The sequence below is a fragment of the Fukomys damarensis genome, unplaced genomic scaffold, assembly GCF_012274545.1.
Source record: "Fukomys damarensis isolate Sample0158 unplaced genomic scaffold, DMR_v1.0_HiC HiC_scaffold_19, whole genome shotgun sequence".
Classification (NCBI taxonomy): Eukaryota; Metazoa; Chordata; class Mammalia; order Rodentia; family Bathyergidae; genus Fukomys; species Fukomys damarensis.
The window spans coordinates 61,679,221-61,693,205 of NW_022900931.1; the positions used below are offsets into that span (position 1 = coordinate 61,679,221).

At 43.5% G+C, this 13,985-nt stretch overlaps 1 protein-coding gene across 6 annotated transcripts in view; it reads right to left on the reverse strand.

The window, feature by feature from the left end:
* LOC104861691 (zinc finger protein 112) overlaps positions 1 to 10,876 on the reverse strand; it is a 31,846-nt gene extending 20,970 nt beyond the window's left edge. Inside the window, exons 1-2 of one of the 6 annotated variants that reach the window (XM_010623219.3) lie at positions 10,811 to 10,875; positions 1,689 to 1,736 (exon numbers count right to left, since the gene is read on the reverse strand). In XM_010623219.3, coding sequence (XP_010621521.1) covers positions 1,689 to 1,703 — 15 coding nt within the window. In that variant the 5' untranslated portion in view covers positions 1,704 to 1,736; positions 10,811 to 10,875. The other 5 variants (XM_010623220.3, XM_033765832.1, XM_010623223.3 and 2 more) reach the window with 5 other exon arrangements.
* Between the last annotated feature and the right edge of the window lie 3,109 nt (positions 10,877 to 13,985).

The window sequence follows — 13,985 nt, forward strand, 5'->3', positions numbered from 1 at the left end:
AAAAAAAAAAAAAAAAAGATGAATTGTCTAATTGTCTAGGGTTTTGTGTCCTTAGAAAATAACAGCTCTAAGTACCTTCCTACATTTTCTTTTCTTTTTTTTATTATTAAACAGATGTCTTCAATTTAATGCAAGAGAACATTTTACTGTTGTACAATCATGTTCTGGTGGTTTGTTTACAGGATATTCCAAAATAAAAGGACTCTGGAAGGCTTTCATTGAGGACAAATTGCCATATGATACAAACTGTGCTTCTCTATAATTATAATACAGAGGTTCCATTCAATGCAGCCTATACAATAACGTGATTTAGTCTAACACAGTTGACCCTATCTTTTGGTAACTTCCATTGTTTAAAAATACACATGGGAAAAAAACCTATATGCTTACAGTGCACCTAGAGCTTTTTTATAACAGCGTTTTGTTTGTTTGGAATTCTTTAAGTATATATTATTCTCATTTAGTGCCCTCTTTAGCCAGAATCTCATTACTGCCTCATTTTTGTGATAACATTTAATTGAGATATTTTCCACATACTGGGCCTGCTAAAATAGAATATGGCATCTTTCATACGGTAGAAACCAACAAGGAAACTTTCCTTTAACTCCCCTTTTACACTCGATGCTAAGTAGCAGGGGCGAAAAGCATTTATAGATCATTTCTAGGCAAATCATGAAGCTAATGACCAACCTATTTCTACCTATTCAGTCTTTTACTTTGCTAGAAATTTCTCCTCCTGAGGAGAAAAAGTTACCATTCTGAATTTAGCTGTATCTATGTATTGCATTTCTGTATTTTTTTGCATTGTAAAAAATTCACATGACAATGTTGTGATGTTAAAAAACAAAAACAAAACAAAGCAAAACTAAGAAGCCAGGTGTGGTAATGCACCCGTTAATCCCAGCACATGGGAAGCTGAGGCAAGTGGTTCACTGTCGAGAGCCATTCTACATAATCTGGGGGGAAAATCATTTCGCAGTTATGCTTAGGGCTGTCTGAGGCCTGCGGGCTGGCTATGGCGGGTGGAAACAACTCTGTTTTGCCTCTGGTCACAGCTGAGGCCTCAGGGTGTCTGGACACTGTGACACGCAAGGGCAAGAGTCCATCGGTGAAGACGTCCTGGTTGAGAACCTGGGAGGGCGAATTCCTTATCAGCTTAACTCCTCTCGCCCACTGCTGTTTCCTTTGCTCATCTCACCATCCTCGTCAACTTGAGCTCCTCACTGACCTAAGATCCTCATCCTCACAGGTTCAGTGCCGCCCTCGGTCGGCTGAGACTCCCACGAACCCAACAAAAAGCAGCAAGGTCAGAGTCCTTGTCTCTGCCCACCTCATGAGGCACTGACCTCCCGGCGCCTCGCACACTTAGAAATTATGCAAGTCTCTATTGCCCGTTTTTCTTTAGCCCTCGCTGTCCCCCTTTCCAGTCAGAGGATCGATTGCCCTCCCATAGATCACCTTGGTTCGAGGAGAACAACACAGTACAATCCTGTCTCGAAACAAACAAGCAAACAAACAAAAACTGAAGAAAAAAATTAAAGGGCAAAAACAGAAGACAAGAGCCTGACAGTAAATAGTGTGAACAGAATGCGGCCATTGTTCATCTCGGCTAGGAGTGGAGAGGGGTAGGGGGTGAGTCGGCCCTCTGAGAAATGAGAGAGAAATGGCAGAAACGAAAGCCAACTTACCTGGAATTTGGTCATTTTCTCCTCCTTTTTCTAGGGAAAAGCAGAGACCTGAGAAGGCAGAACAGGGTAACAAGAAAGAAGCCATGAGAGAAAGGGAAACGTGCCCTCGTGCACATAGGGAAGAGGCGCCCGTTCCCTCCCCACAGAGGCCGCCACACACATCTGCCAAGCAGCGGGCAGCACGGGCTGGATTCCAGCCACCACTCGGCCACGAACGGCCTTGCACAGCTGTACCCAGTGTCCCCCGGGGCATGCACTCTGGTGCCACGAAACCTGGGAAAGAGGTGGCGGTGAAGCGCACAGGTTAAAAGTGGAGTCCAGGTACAAAACACCCGTGTTCAGAACCCGGGGCTGCTCTCTACTGGCTGAGTAACCACAGTGACCACAGTAACCACAGTCTATCCTTCCCAGCGACTCAGTTCTTCATCTGCAAAACCGGGGTCATGACGGAGCCAGCACCACAGGACTGCTTGTGCGAAAGGTGGAAAGCTATCATCAAACACCAACATCCTCTATTTCCTTGCAGCTGCAGAGAAGGACACTATTTTGCATACAAAACTGCCCTTGCAAGTGTATTTTGTCAGACATCTGGATGCAGTGATTCTTGTGCCATCCTTTACCCACATGGTTGGTTAATATTCTTCCTGAAGCCAGAGGCTCACAGCTACACAAATACATGGGTACAACAAAAAAAGATGAAATCTGTGATGCATTTTTTTTCTTTTTTTTGCAGCACTGAGGATGGCACCTGGGGCCTGCGTACACTAGGGCAGGTGTTTTACCACTGAGCCGCACCACCCCCCAGCCTGCTACTACTGTATATTTCTTTTCTTTTTTTTTCTCCCAGTACTGGGGATCAAACTTGGGACCTTGTGCTTGTGAGGCAGGCAAGGAGCCGCTGAGCTAAATCCCTGGCCTGACTCCCACATATTTCTGTTATAAGATGAGACCTTCTGCCTCACCTTACCAGATCGCACTGGTGATAACACCAACTCACAGGGCTGTTTATGGGGTGAGGCTTGCTCTCCTGTATAAAGCCACTCAGTGCTGACCTTTGGAAGGATCTGGACACCAGAATTTTAATTCTGTGACTTCTCCCTCAAGGTCTGCTACTTTATGAATATTCTGGGGGTAATTTCAAGGCCATTTGTGGAAGAGAAAGAATGAAGAGGGGAAAAAAAAAAAGCTAATCACAAACTGAAGATCAGGCAGAGCCTCTGAGCACCACCTTGGAGAGAAGTCTGCTGCTCCAGTACCTCAGCCCTCCCCACTCCCTGCCCACAGGGCCGCTGCTTTAGAATCCACAGAACTTGCACACAGAACTTGGCTGAGTAATAGCAGAGGAAGAACGGTGTTTTCTTTTGCACCATCCCATTTTCCAGTCACCTAACAGGGATAATAGCTCCCGGAGTAGAGGGTGCACAGCCTCCTTTGGGGGAACAGTGAAGAGGCCACAGCCCAGCTCTGACGAGGGAGAGGGATGCAGGGACTCAGTGGGAACCTGAGACCTCACCTGACTGAGTTAGATCTTAATTCTAAGACAGGGACTCCGCAAAGCGCTTTATGAGAATGAGAGTTACAGAGTACCTGGAGCAGAGGAAGCAGAGGGGGTGAGAAGCCAAAAGCCAACTCAGTGCTTTAGAGGAAGTGCCCCATTTAATCCTCACCGTGCCCAGGAGGTGGGACAGTGGCAACTCCCTTCACAGATGAGCAGAGACTTCAGGATTTTAAGCTCTTTGCCTATAATTATCCATTTAGCCAGCCAAACAGCCAGGATAATTAGCCTAGACCCTGCTCTCAATTTCTAGGACTGTAGCTCTCAATCTGCTAGGTCACTGGCACCCGCTGAGAGTTTTTAAAAACAGTATCAATGCCCAGAGTCCTGTGGTGGATCTATAAATCAGGACCCATCAAAGCATTTTTATGAAATCCCCACAGGCGACCAGAGTTTGCACAGACAGTTGCAAAGTACAGACTACGGGATGAATAGCGGCAGTCTAAGGTAAGCCCACACAATGAACAGCCTTCAAGGGAACCGTCAGGGAGCCACGGCCAGGAACAAAGCAGCAGGGCCTGGCACCCAGGCCTCCTGATTCCCAACTCCCTGTCTCTACTGTAAGATGCTCCTGGAGCTGTTGCTAGGAGGAAAGAGCAGCAATGTGTGCTGTGGAGGCCTTTGCAAGCGCACACTCAGCATGAAGAAGACTTCCGGTCAAAACCTGCCCCATCAGCTTTTCCAGGCAGGGGCTCACTAACCACCAAGGGGCTCAGAACTGAGACGGGCTGGGAGTGCAGCTGGCCTAGCGCGTGCGAGGCCTGGGGTTCTAGCACCGCAAACCGCAAAATCAGTAAAAATAAAAGGCAATTCTGGTTTCCTACGCATTTAAACAACAGTCAACTTACAAAACTTTCCTGGTTCTTTACCTGTCAGATACAGTTAATATCTGATTATGTTCCTTCTTGGTTAAAACACGCGCATGGCTGCCTCGTGCTGTGTCTGATTAAGGCAGCTGAGCTCTAGCTGTGCCGCTCCCATGTTTCTGTACTGTTGCTAAGCACAATACAAATCACAGGACCCAGGAATGGGCGGACTCAAGTGTGTTAAATGCTGCTAACTGAACAGCGTTTCAAGTACCACATGTACTGCTGTACCACATTTTTCAATTTTTTATTGTCAGCACATATTCATCAGACAAGAACAGGAAACCAGGGTACAGTCGTACTTCTGAGGCATCGTGGTGATGATACAGTTATTAAATTAGATGCCAAAGCCTTTGCTTATTATGCAGCGACAACATAGCCACATTAAAAGAATATATGTTGGGCCGGGGTTTTAGCTCAGTGGTTCCTGCCACCTGCAAAGCGCAAGGACCCAAGTTCGATCCCCAGTATGGGGGGGGGTAAAAAAAATAAAATAAAAGAATACATGTCAACATTGTTTTTGCTTATCACAAATAACTCAGAGTAAAGCAATACTCAGGAAAATTCAAAAATTTTCCAATGAAATGTTTCATCAGAGCAGAATTTTTTCACAAAACCCTATAATGAAAATGAGGTTGCAACCAAAACAAGATTTGGATATTCAGAAATTCAGCCTCTATTTCTCACCCAAGCAAAGAAAATAATTTACCAGTGATGCAGATCATGTTTGATTGTGGCAAGCAAGGAAACGGGTCCAGAAAACATAATTTTGTTTAAAATTATGGGACTTTGAGCAAGAACAGTTACTCTAAGAGTTGATGGCAATAGAAACACAATGGTCCATTAAAATACAAGAGAAAAGATTCTGCTAAATTATATTTGGCTCTTGAGGACTCCGTAGAAGCTACTGTTGTTGCTCAGTTGTTGTTTATTCCAGGAATCAATGCCAAGTTTGAAGTGACTGAACAATGAGGCTCTAGGAATCATCTGTGAGAAGAGACAAAGATGAAACATTTCCAAAGGAGTTGAAAGGAATACTAACTTAGTATAAAACCAAGCAGCACAATCAAAAGAAACCTGCTAATGTGTGTAAAATGATAATGGTAAAAATATGTTGGAGCAGAAAATAGCCAAATGGACCGAAATCGGTCCAAGGCTTGTTGGCCGTGTCTAAAGCCTATTGTTGTTCACTGTGTTATTCATCAGCAGTGATCTTGCTGCGATATTTTAATCCTGTGTGACTGGCCCAGCAGTGTCAGTCACCAGCGAACTTCATTCACTCTCGTGGACTTAACCATCATCAGTGTTATGAATTCTGTTGGAAAGAGAAGGACTCTGGCTTGCCTGTCATGCGAGATTTCAATAGCTAGAGACACGATAAAATTTTTTGTGATTTCCTCCACTTGAGGCTGAGACTGAAATGCTTCTGAAGTGTCCTCGATCACTGCTACTGGATATTGGGTGGCTTTGGGAATTAGCTTGGGCTACAGACTTTATAATGTCTCTTAATGAATTCAACCTAAACACAAAAGGCAAAACGGCACTGGTTTGTGAAAATCACACTGTAATAAAGTCATTTCGAAGACAACTAATGTTTAAATCACAGGCAATGCCAAGCTACTTTATAAATTTCCAGTGCTGTCAGAAGCTAAAACAAGTGGGATCTCTATTCCCACACAAACTGACATCTATACATTTTCTGAGCTTAAACCACACAAGTGTAGCTTGCTTTCAGATCCTGGTGCAAGTGCACAGATTCTCCATATTTCAAAATCCAATCCACTGCCCAAATGCAGGGCTTCCTCCTGACCTCTCACTGGAAGTGATTATTGTGAAATTAATGACGCATTAAAAGGGAAATCGCAAAGAACCTACAAGAAGTCTATAAATGCCTTCTGCATTAGTTCCTATCACAGCTATAAAGAAATTAGCACAAATTTGCAGGCTTAAGAACATATAATTGTCCTTGTTTCGCTATGGGGGTCGGAAGTTCAAAATCAGGGACAAAATCAAGGTGTCAGAAGGCCTGTTCCTTCTGGGCAAGCGGGCAGACGGACAGGCAGGGAGAGGATAGGATAAAGCCTGGCAAATCCTGACTCAGTTAAACCCTTGCTACAGGGAGCAATTAAAAGGAGAAGCTGATACTCAGCATGGCTCTGCTAGGCACCCCAACTAAAGTTAGTTGTTCCTCCCCACTACCCAACAAAGGTGGGAGCTACAATAACAGAAAACTCACTCAGTGTATAAAAGATACTCACAATAAGAACCAAGATACATTGCGCAAAAGTACAATATCCTAATGATGAATGTAACTGTATTGTATACCTAAAATATATATATACACTCCCATCTGGATATATGTTTCCCTTTACTGGATTGCTAACTTGGTCTCTTAAGTCCTTAGGTCCTTTAGGAAAAAGAAAAAAACAACAACATAAATTTTAGAGATAAGACTGACAGGACAAAGACATGAGATGGAACCAAATTAAGAGGCTTATGGCCTGAAAACAACCAATCAGTCTGTGAGAAGCTCCAGGGGGAAGAGTCTTTTTGTCACTTGACAAAAGCATCTAGGAACAAAAGGGCCTCAGGTCCTCCATCTTTCCAGAACCCCCTACTCTGATTTACCAAAGTTGTATCTTCCGTCTCTACCCCCTCACCCCCCCATCCCCACTTCCAATAAAGTGTCCAATAAAATGTCTTCCTTTCCTTAAACTCTGTATCTTTGATCCTCTTCTGGTATGGAGTTTACAAATCCCGATGAGCTGCATGTTCCCCAGAGTCCACAGATGCAACACTTCTAAGGAAGAATCCATTTGCCTGCCATGACCTACGTCTGGAGGCTACTGGACTTCCTTAGCTTATGGCTGTATCACTCCAATTTCTGTTTCCATCGCTACAGCACACCTAACTTCTGGCCTCCTGCTTTTCTCTTACAAGGACCCTTGTGATCACATTAGGCTTCATCCCAACAATCTAGGATGATCTACCCATCACAAGGTGTGTTAAGTTAAACACTTCTGCAAATCTCCTTTTCCACTCAAAGTAACAATGACAGGCTCTAGGAATCAGGATGTGGACATCTTTCCAGATCCACTATTCAGCCTACCACATCTTTCTATTTATTAGTATGCACAACTAAAATCACTGGCCTGTGAACTGATACTAGTATCTGAAAGTACCCATTTGTTTTAAAGTCATTTTCCAAGATAAAACACATATAGTTTCATTACATATCAACTAGCAACAGATGAACATTTGCAGTCAATTTTTTTTTCTTTTCTTTTTTGGGGGAGCAGGGTTCTAGGCAAACTCAGGACCTTGAGCTTGCAAGGCAGGAGGTGGCACCACTGAACTAAATCCCCAGCTCCATGCAGTCAATCTTGATGATAGAGAATAGTAACCTCAAACTTCAATTAAGTGAAATTTTATCCCCCAACAAGAATTCCACTGTTCTTGTTAATATATATAATACAAAAAATTGTATTCAATCATTAGTGCTTCAGTTTTGTCAATAAAAAGCTTCTCTCGAGTTGTATAAGTACCTAAATAATATTATTTTTGCCAACTGAATGTTAAAGCTGAAATATAATCTGGCCATGTTTTCTTTTGTTGTAGCAGGGATCAAATCAGGGCCTTGTGCCTGGTAGGCATGTTCTCTGCCACTGATCTACATTCCCACTCAATTTTATTTTGAGATAGGGCCTTGCTGAGTTACCCAGGCTGGCCTCAAACTTGTGGTCCTCCTGCCTCACCCTCTCAGTAGTTGGGATTATCGGTGTGCACCATCATACCCAGCACAATTTGGACTTTTCAGAGAAAAATTTTACTGACTCCTGATGAAATCAAACTCACAGGTAGTTCTTTGAAAACAAACAAACAAACAAACAAATAAACAAAAAAATTAAACTTCTAGCCAGACTAACAAAGAACCAAAGGGCTGAGGATTTAGCTCAATGGTTCTGCCACCTGCCTTGAAAGTGCAAGGTCCCGAGTTCAATCCCCAATACCAAAAAACAAAATAAAACAAAGAACCAAAGCGAAAAATCCCATAAATTACCATAATTAAAAATGAAAAAGAATGGGGCTGGGGTGTAGCTCATGGTAGAGTGCACACCTAGCAAGCACAAGGACCTAGGTCCCACCCCCCCAAAAAAAAGAAGAGTTAAGGGGATAATCATTACAGACTAAGCAGACATTAAAAGAATAACTTTACATTCATGAATTCAATGTGTTAAACACAATTACTTATTTCCTGGAAGGACATAAAATATGAAACAGCAGTGAGAGACATCAAAGAGGCCCTAAACGGAAAAGTAATACGTTCTTAGATTTAAACATTCAATATGGTAAAAATACCAACTGCCCCAAACTAATCTACACAATCAATGTAATACCGATTGTATCTCGGCAGGGTTTCGTGGTATATAAAGATAAACTAATTTTAATGGAAAGGCAAAGGAACTACAATTGTCCTGTTTTGAAGCACAATCCTGATGGATTAACAGTGACTTCAAGTGTGATATAAAGCATCAGCAATCACGACCATGTGGCATCTGCAAGTGGACACACTCAGAAAAAGACCACAGAACGGAGAACCCATCCATAGATCAAGTCAAGTAACTTTTGATGAAATTGCAAAGGCAATTCAGAAAAGAGACTTTTCAATACATGGTGCTCAAACAATTAAACATCCATATATATGGGGGTGGGGGTGTCATGGCTGTTCTTATAAATTTCCAGAGCAATAAAACACAAGGGAAAAAGAAAACCTACCCTTAAGTAAAAATCCAAAACGTAATCTACTGAATAGGAAAACATGGAAATACTAATATTATCATCACCGGTACACCCTGTGTTCATGGGTAATTAAATTTCTCCCTTATATTGTCCTCATCTCTATATTATGTAATCATTTCTATAATCAAAATGTGAACCATAAATATTTCAAATATAATAGAATTGCAGATGACTAAAAAAAAAATCTGATCAAAAAGTCAAAGTTCATTAGCATAACTTTTGTGATTCTACAAAAACCCAAACATCTCATCTCAATCTGATACAAAACATGTTGATGATGAGACATGGCCTGAAGCACTGGTGGTCCAGGCACGTATGGCCCATCTATGACTATTTACCTCCTGTAGAACTAGCAGTACAGGCCACCAGATGGGCCAGTCATGCACGTACCAGGGGAGTTTCAAGCTGGCAGTTATGTTAAGAACTAAAGCAACATAGAACCAGGCGTGGCGGCCCATGCCTATAATCCCAGCACTCGAGTGACTGAAGCAGGAGGATCACCAGTTCCAGGCTAGCCTGGACTATATAAGGAGGTCCTGTCTCATAACAAAACCAAAAACAAACAAAAAAATCACACACACATACACACCAAACAAGCAACGAAGGCAATGGAGTAAACTACCTAAATTCAGCTTCTTCCTAGATGCCTAGCTGTGAAAACCAGGACAAACAACCAGTGTGTTTCCTCATCTTTAGAATGAGCTGACAGTCCCCTCAACTGCAGGATTCTTGTAATGGTTAATTACGTTAATTCCTAGAATTCTCTTACAATAATAGTTAACACTAAATGTTTACATATTGTATTATTCATGCCTAAGCACTTCCCCATCCCTTCCTGCACTTAATTAACAAATACCAGTGCAGTTTCCTAGCAGATTTAGCCAATAAATAAAGAAAACATCTCTCCGAAAAGAAAGGACATGGGGGAAGAAAGGATGTTAAGTTCTACTCAGGTAAGACTCTGCTGACTGGGTCATTCGCTCCTCCTGTAGTCTTTCCCAAGTCGAGGCTGGGAAAGGAAAAAGAGGTGAGAAACTAGAACTTCTGAGAACTTCCCCATAAATTACAATGGACATCGGGCTGGGGATTTAGCTCACTTGCCACTGCCTGGCAAGTGCAAGGTCCTGAGTTTGATCCCTGGTACGGGGTGGGGGGGGATATTACAATGGACATCCCAGACAACAGCCGGGAACGACCCTCTCAACAATAAGAATAAAATCAATTCGCATATGGAATTCTGGTACAGCTCCACTTCCTTCAAGAATCAGGGAGAGGCCAGGGACGCTGCAACAGGAGTTCTGACCCCATCCTAAGTACACTAAGCTTCCAGGGAACTGAGTAGTGCTTCTCAAAACTTTACAGTGTACTAGTAACAAGTGACCTACCGTATCTTCTACCACGCACCTGTTCTCAAAATCACTTGGGAGTCAGGCATGGTGGTGCACGTCTGTATTCCCTGCACTCTGGAAGGCTGAGGCAGGAGAATCATGCTAGAGCCAGGCCTGTGCAATGTAGCGAGGAGAGTATGGTTGGGCTGTAGCTCAGTGCAAAGGCCCTGGGTTCAATGCTTTTTGCAGTAAATACTTAGGTACTTACACCATTTTAAAGAAGAACAAAAGTCGAATAGTATCCTTTTGGGAAATGGCAGAGCTGGCTATGGTCAGGTAGAGTTGGGGGAATACAGAGCCCAGGAGATCCTCCATCCCTGCCCCGGCGGAAGCAAGGGGTTGCACCAGCCGCCCCACACTGTGAAAGTCCATTCAAAGGGACCACAAACCCCACCTTTCCCAGCAGGCGTATTCTCTTCCCCTAGGTCCCTCGTCCGGTGGGCACCGGCCCCGGAGAAAGGAAGAACGATCTGTACGGTCGCAGGAAGCAAATGCGCCGAGGGGGAGGCTCACCTTTCTGCGAGAAGCGCAGGCCTCTGCCTCGCATACCTGGGGCGGAAGTGGCTCCGCCGCCGAACCCACCTAGACTACGCTTCCCAGAATTCCCGACAGGAGCAGGGTCGCAGCCTCGGCCTCCGGTAGCGGAAATTATTCAGTTACCCACGGTTTCCACACTACACTTCCCAGAATTCTCTGTTCCCCGTTAGCTTCCCAGAGCGGAAGTAACAGCTGCTAGAGATCCTGGATTGTGTTTCACAGACTGCCCCTCGGAACTGGCTCTCCACCTCCGCTTTCCTGCAAACAAAATCTTCCAAACACGGAGAATGCTGACATACTGTATACTTCTTTATTTTCTCCCGCACATTGCGCTTTAAAGGCGCTTTTCCTACAGCTTGCCTGTGACCATGTGAGTCTTCTGGACTACAGTCCCAGGAATCTCCTGACGGACAGCCATTCCAGCGAGTCTGGATAGTATTTGGATAATAACTAGTCTCAGATGGCCAAATTGAATTCTAGACTACCAGTCGAACTTGGCTGCCCTCACCCCAACCCCTTTCTTTCTCAAAAATTATCTTTCAAAAGTGCCAAACACCCCAAAAAACTCAAACCAAAGCACACTACCTACCTATTCCAAGAAAATGCCCTATAAAAGAGGAAGTGGAGAGAATTGAAAAAGAAAAGCAGGTTATTAAAAAGGAAATGCGGGCCAAGGTTTTGGCTCAGTGGTTCTGCCTCCTGCCTCGCAAACGCGAAGGCCAGAGCCCAATTCCAGGTACCTCCCCCCAAAGAAATGATGCGTGAGCTAATAATGCAGATACTGAAAGGAAATTGGCTTGCACTGGGTGCTGAATTTAAGGAATTCAAGATCTCAACCTTTGATTGCATTGTCCTTTTTATTCTCTTTGAGCATGAGTGCATGGAGAGCTCTTGACCAAGGAACTGCTACCTACAATAAAGCGTTATTTCCAAAATCTTCAAGATTTGAATGTAGGTGCCAAGGATTAAAACAACAGCAGGTCCACAGATGGAACCGTTAACAGGGCTATAAGTCAGCAACAGCACATTTTCCCCACTTTTTCTTGGCTTTAACTGGTAATTATGAGATGTGAGTCAGGAGGCAAAGGAAAAGGTTTACAGCACTGATACAAATGTTATAACACCAGAAGTCTATTTCTCTTATGAAATCTTTTTTTTTTTTTTTCCCGGTACCGGGGATTGAACTCGGGTCCTTGCACTTGCAAGGCAGGCCACCGAACCGCTGAGCTAAATCCCCCGCCCCTCTCTTATGAAATCTTTTTTTTTTTTTTTCCCGGTACCGGGGATTGACCTCGGGTCCTTGCACTTGCAAGGCAGGCCACCGAACCGCTGAGCTAAATCCCCCGCCCCTCTCTTATGAAATCTTTTTTTTTTTTTTTCCCGGTACCGGGGATTGACCTCGGGTCCTTGCACTTGCAAGGCAGGCCACCGAACCGCTGAGCTAAATCCCCCGCCCCTCTCTTATGAAATCTTTTTTTTTTTTTTTCCCGGTACCGGGGATTGAACTCGGGTCCTTGCACTTGCAAGGCAGGCCACCGAACCGCTGAGCTAAATCCCCAGCCCCTCTCTTATGAAATCTTGAAATGCTTTCTTCTTGGAACTTCACATCACCTATTTTCCTTGATAGCATAAATACTGTCAGTGGCTAATGGAAGGCAGAATGATTCGCAACACAGTGAATGAGGTCATGGCTCGATCTGTTTAAACCATGTGTGTTCATAATTAGGAAGAGGAGAGGGATATAGGTGGAAGTGGTAAATAACTATATGCAGTCTGGATAATTACATCAAGAGAATCTACAGGAAGTGTATATTTAACACTTTCTTCTGGGTAGGCGATGCATTTTGTTATGAAACTCCTAAAAATAATGAGAAAATATCGGGAATAGTGACACGAAACATCAAATCCACACACCCTAGAGTCAACACATCACCATCTTGCCTTTTCTTACCAAACATTTTCGATCAAATTTGTAACATAATTTCTGCCCAAGTACAAAATATAAAGAGCAATATTGCAGGCCATGGTGGCACATATCTGTAATCTCAACACAGAAACTTAGCAACTTAGCTAAGACCACCTCAAAAAAACAAAAACTATAAAAGGGTTGAGGAGGTAACTCATGTAGGGAAAATGAAGCCTAACATGGCTACAATTGGGTTCAGGCTGTGGGGCGGGGTGGTTTTCGGTGGTCATTAAATCCAAGTCAGCAAGCTTTCAGCACAGGCATACCTCAGTGGTCCCAGTGAAAATAACTTATACAACCTGGCGCATGGCCACTACTATGTGTCTTTGTATAAATGTAGACTGGAAGAAGGGCTGGTGGGAAACTGGGTAGCCAACGGCCACTGAGGCTAGGGGCCTAGGGACTGCCGTGCCAGGGCATGCAGCTGAACAGCAGTGGAGCATGAAGCACCTCGGATATTTCCAGACTGTCTCTTCTTTGGGTTGCCCAAATCTCCAGTGAACCTCTCCAGTCTGTACTGGTGACCAGACAGCTCCGTGGGAAGGCCCCCTTACCTTATGAAACCAAATTAACAATTTTTGGTGTTACCTAATTTGAGTTCCTGTCTATTGAAAAAAGTGCATAATTTATCTCAACCAATATTTAAATAGTCCAAAGTATGCCACAATTCTTGAAGGAAACGGATATAACAGAGTGCCCTCTAAAAAATCCTTTATTATCCTAGACTACCGAGGTCTACCTCTGAGAAGAAACACTATTGGTCTTCCAAAAGTTGTTGCTCACTTTAGTGTTAGTTATAGAATTAATTTTATTAAGATTCATTGCAGGATACCTATTCTAGGTACTGTACTTTGTGTGTTAGCTGACAAATTTGTATGCTATCACCCATAATGGAATTTCTCTTCTGTGTAGGATTTATGTCTGTGGACTGAACCTTTGTATATCACCTGGAACATCTTTCTTTTGTATACATACCATTGAATGATGATTCTCACTGAAGAAGTCTCATCCACACATCTAAAGGTTAGATAGCTTCGCTTCTACATCAAGCCCTAATGACTGAAAAGTTCTGAACTCTGCATTGCAGAGTATTACTCTCCAGTGATGGTAACATGTTGCTTTTAAATTCCTCTATAATAGTTAGGACAGCTCAGGCAATGTCACAGTTACAAACAAACCACCAGA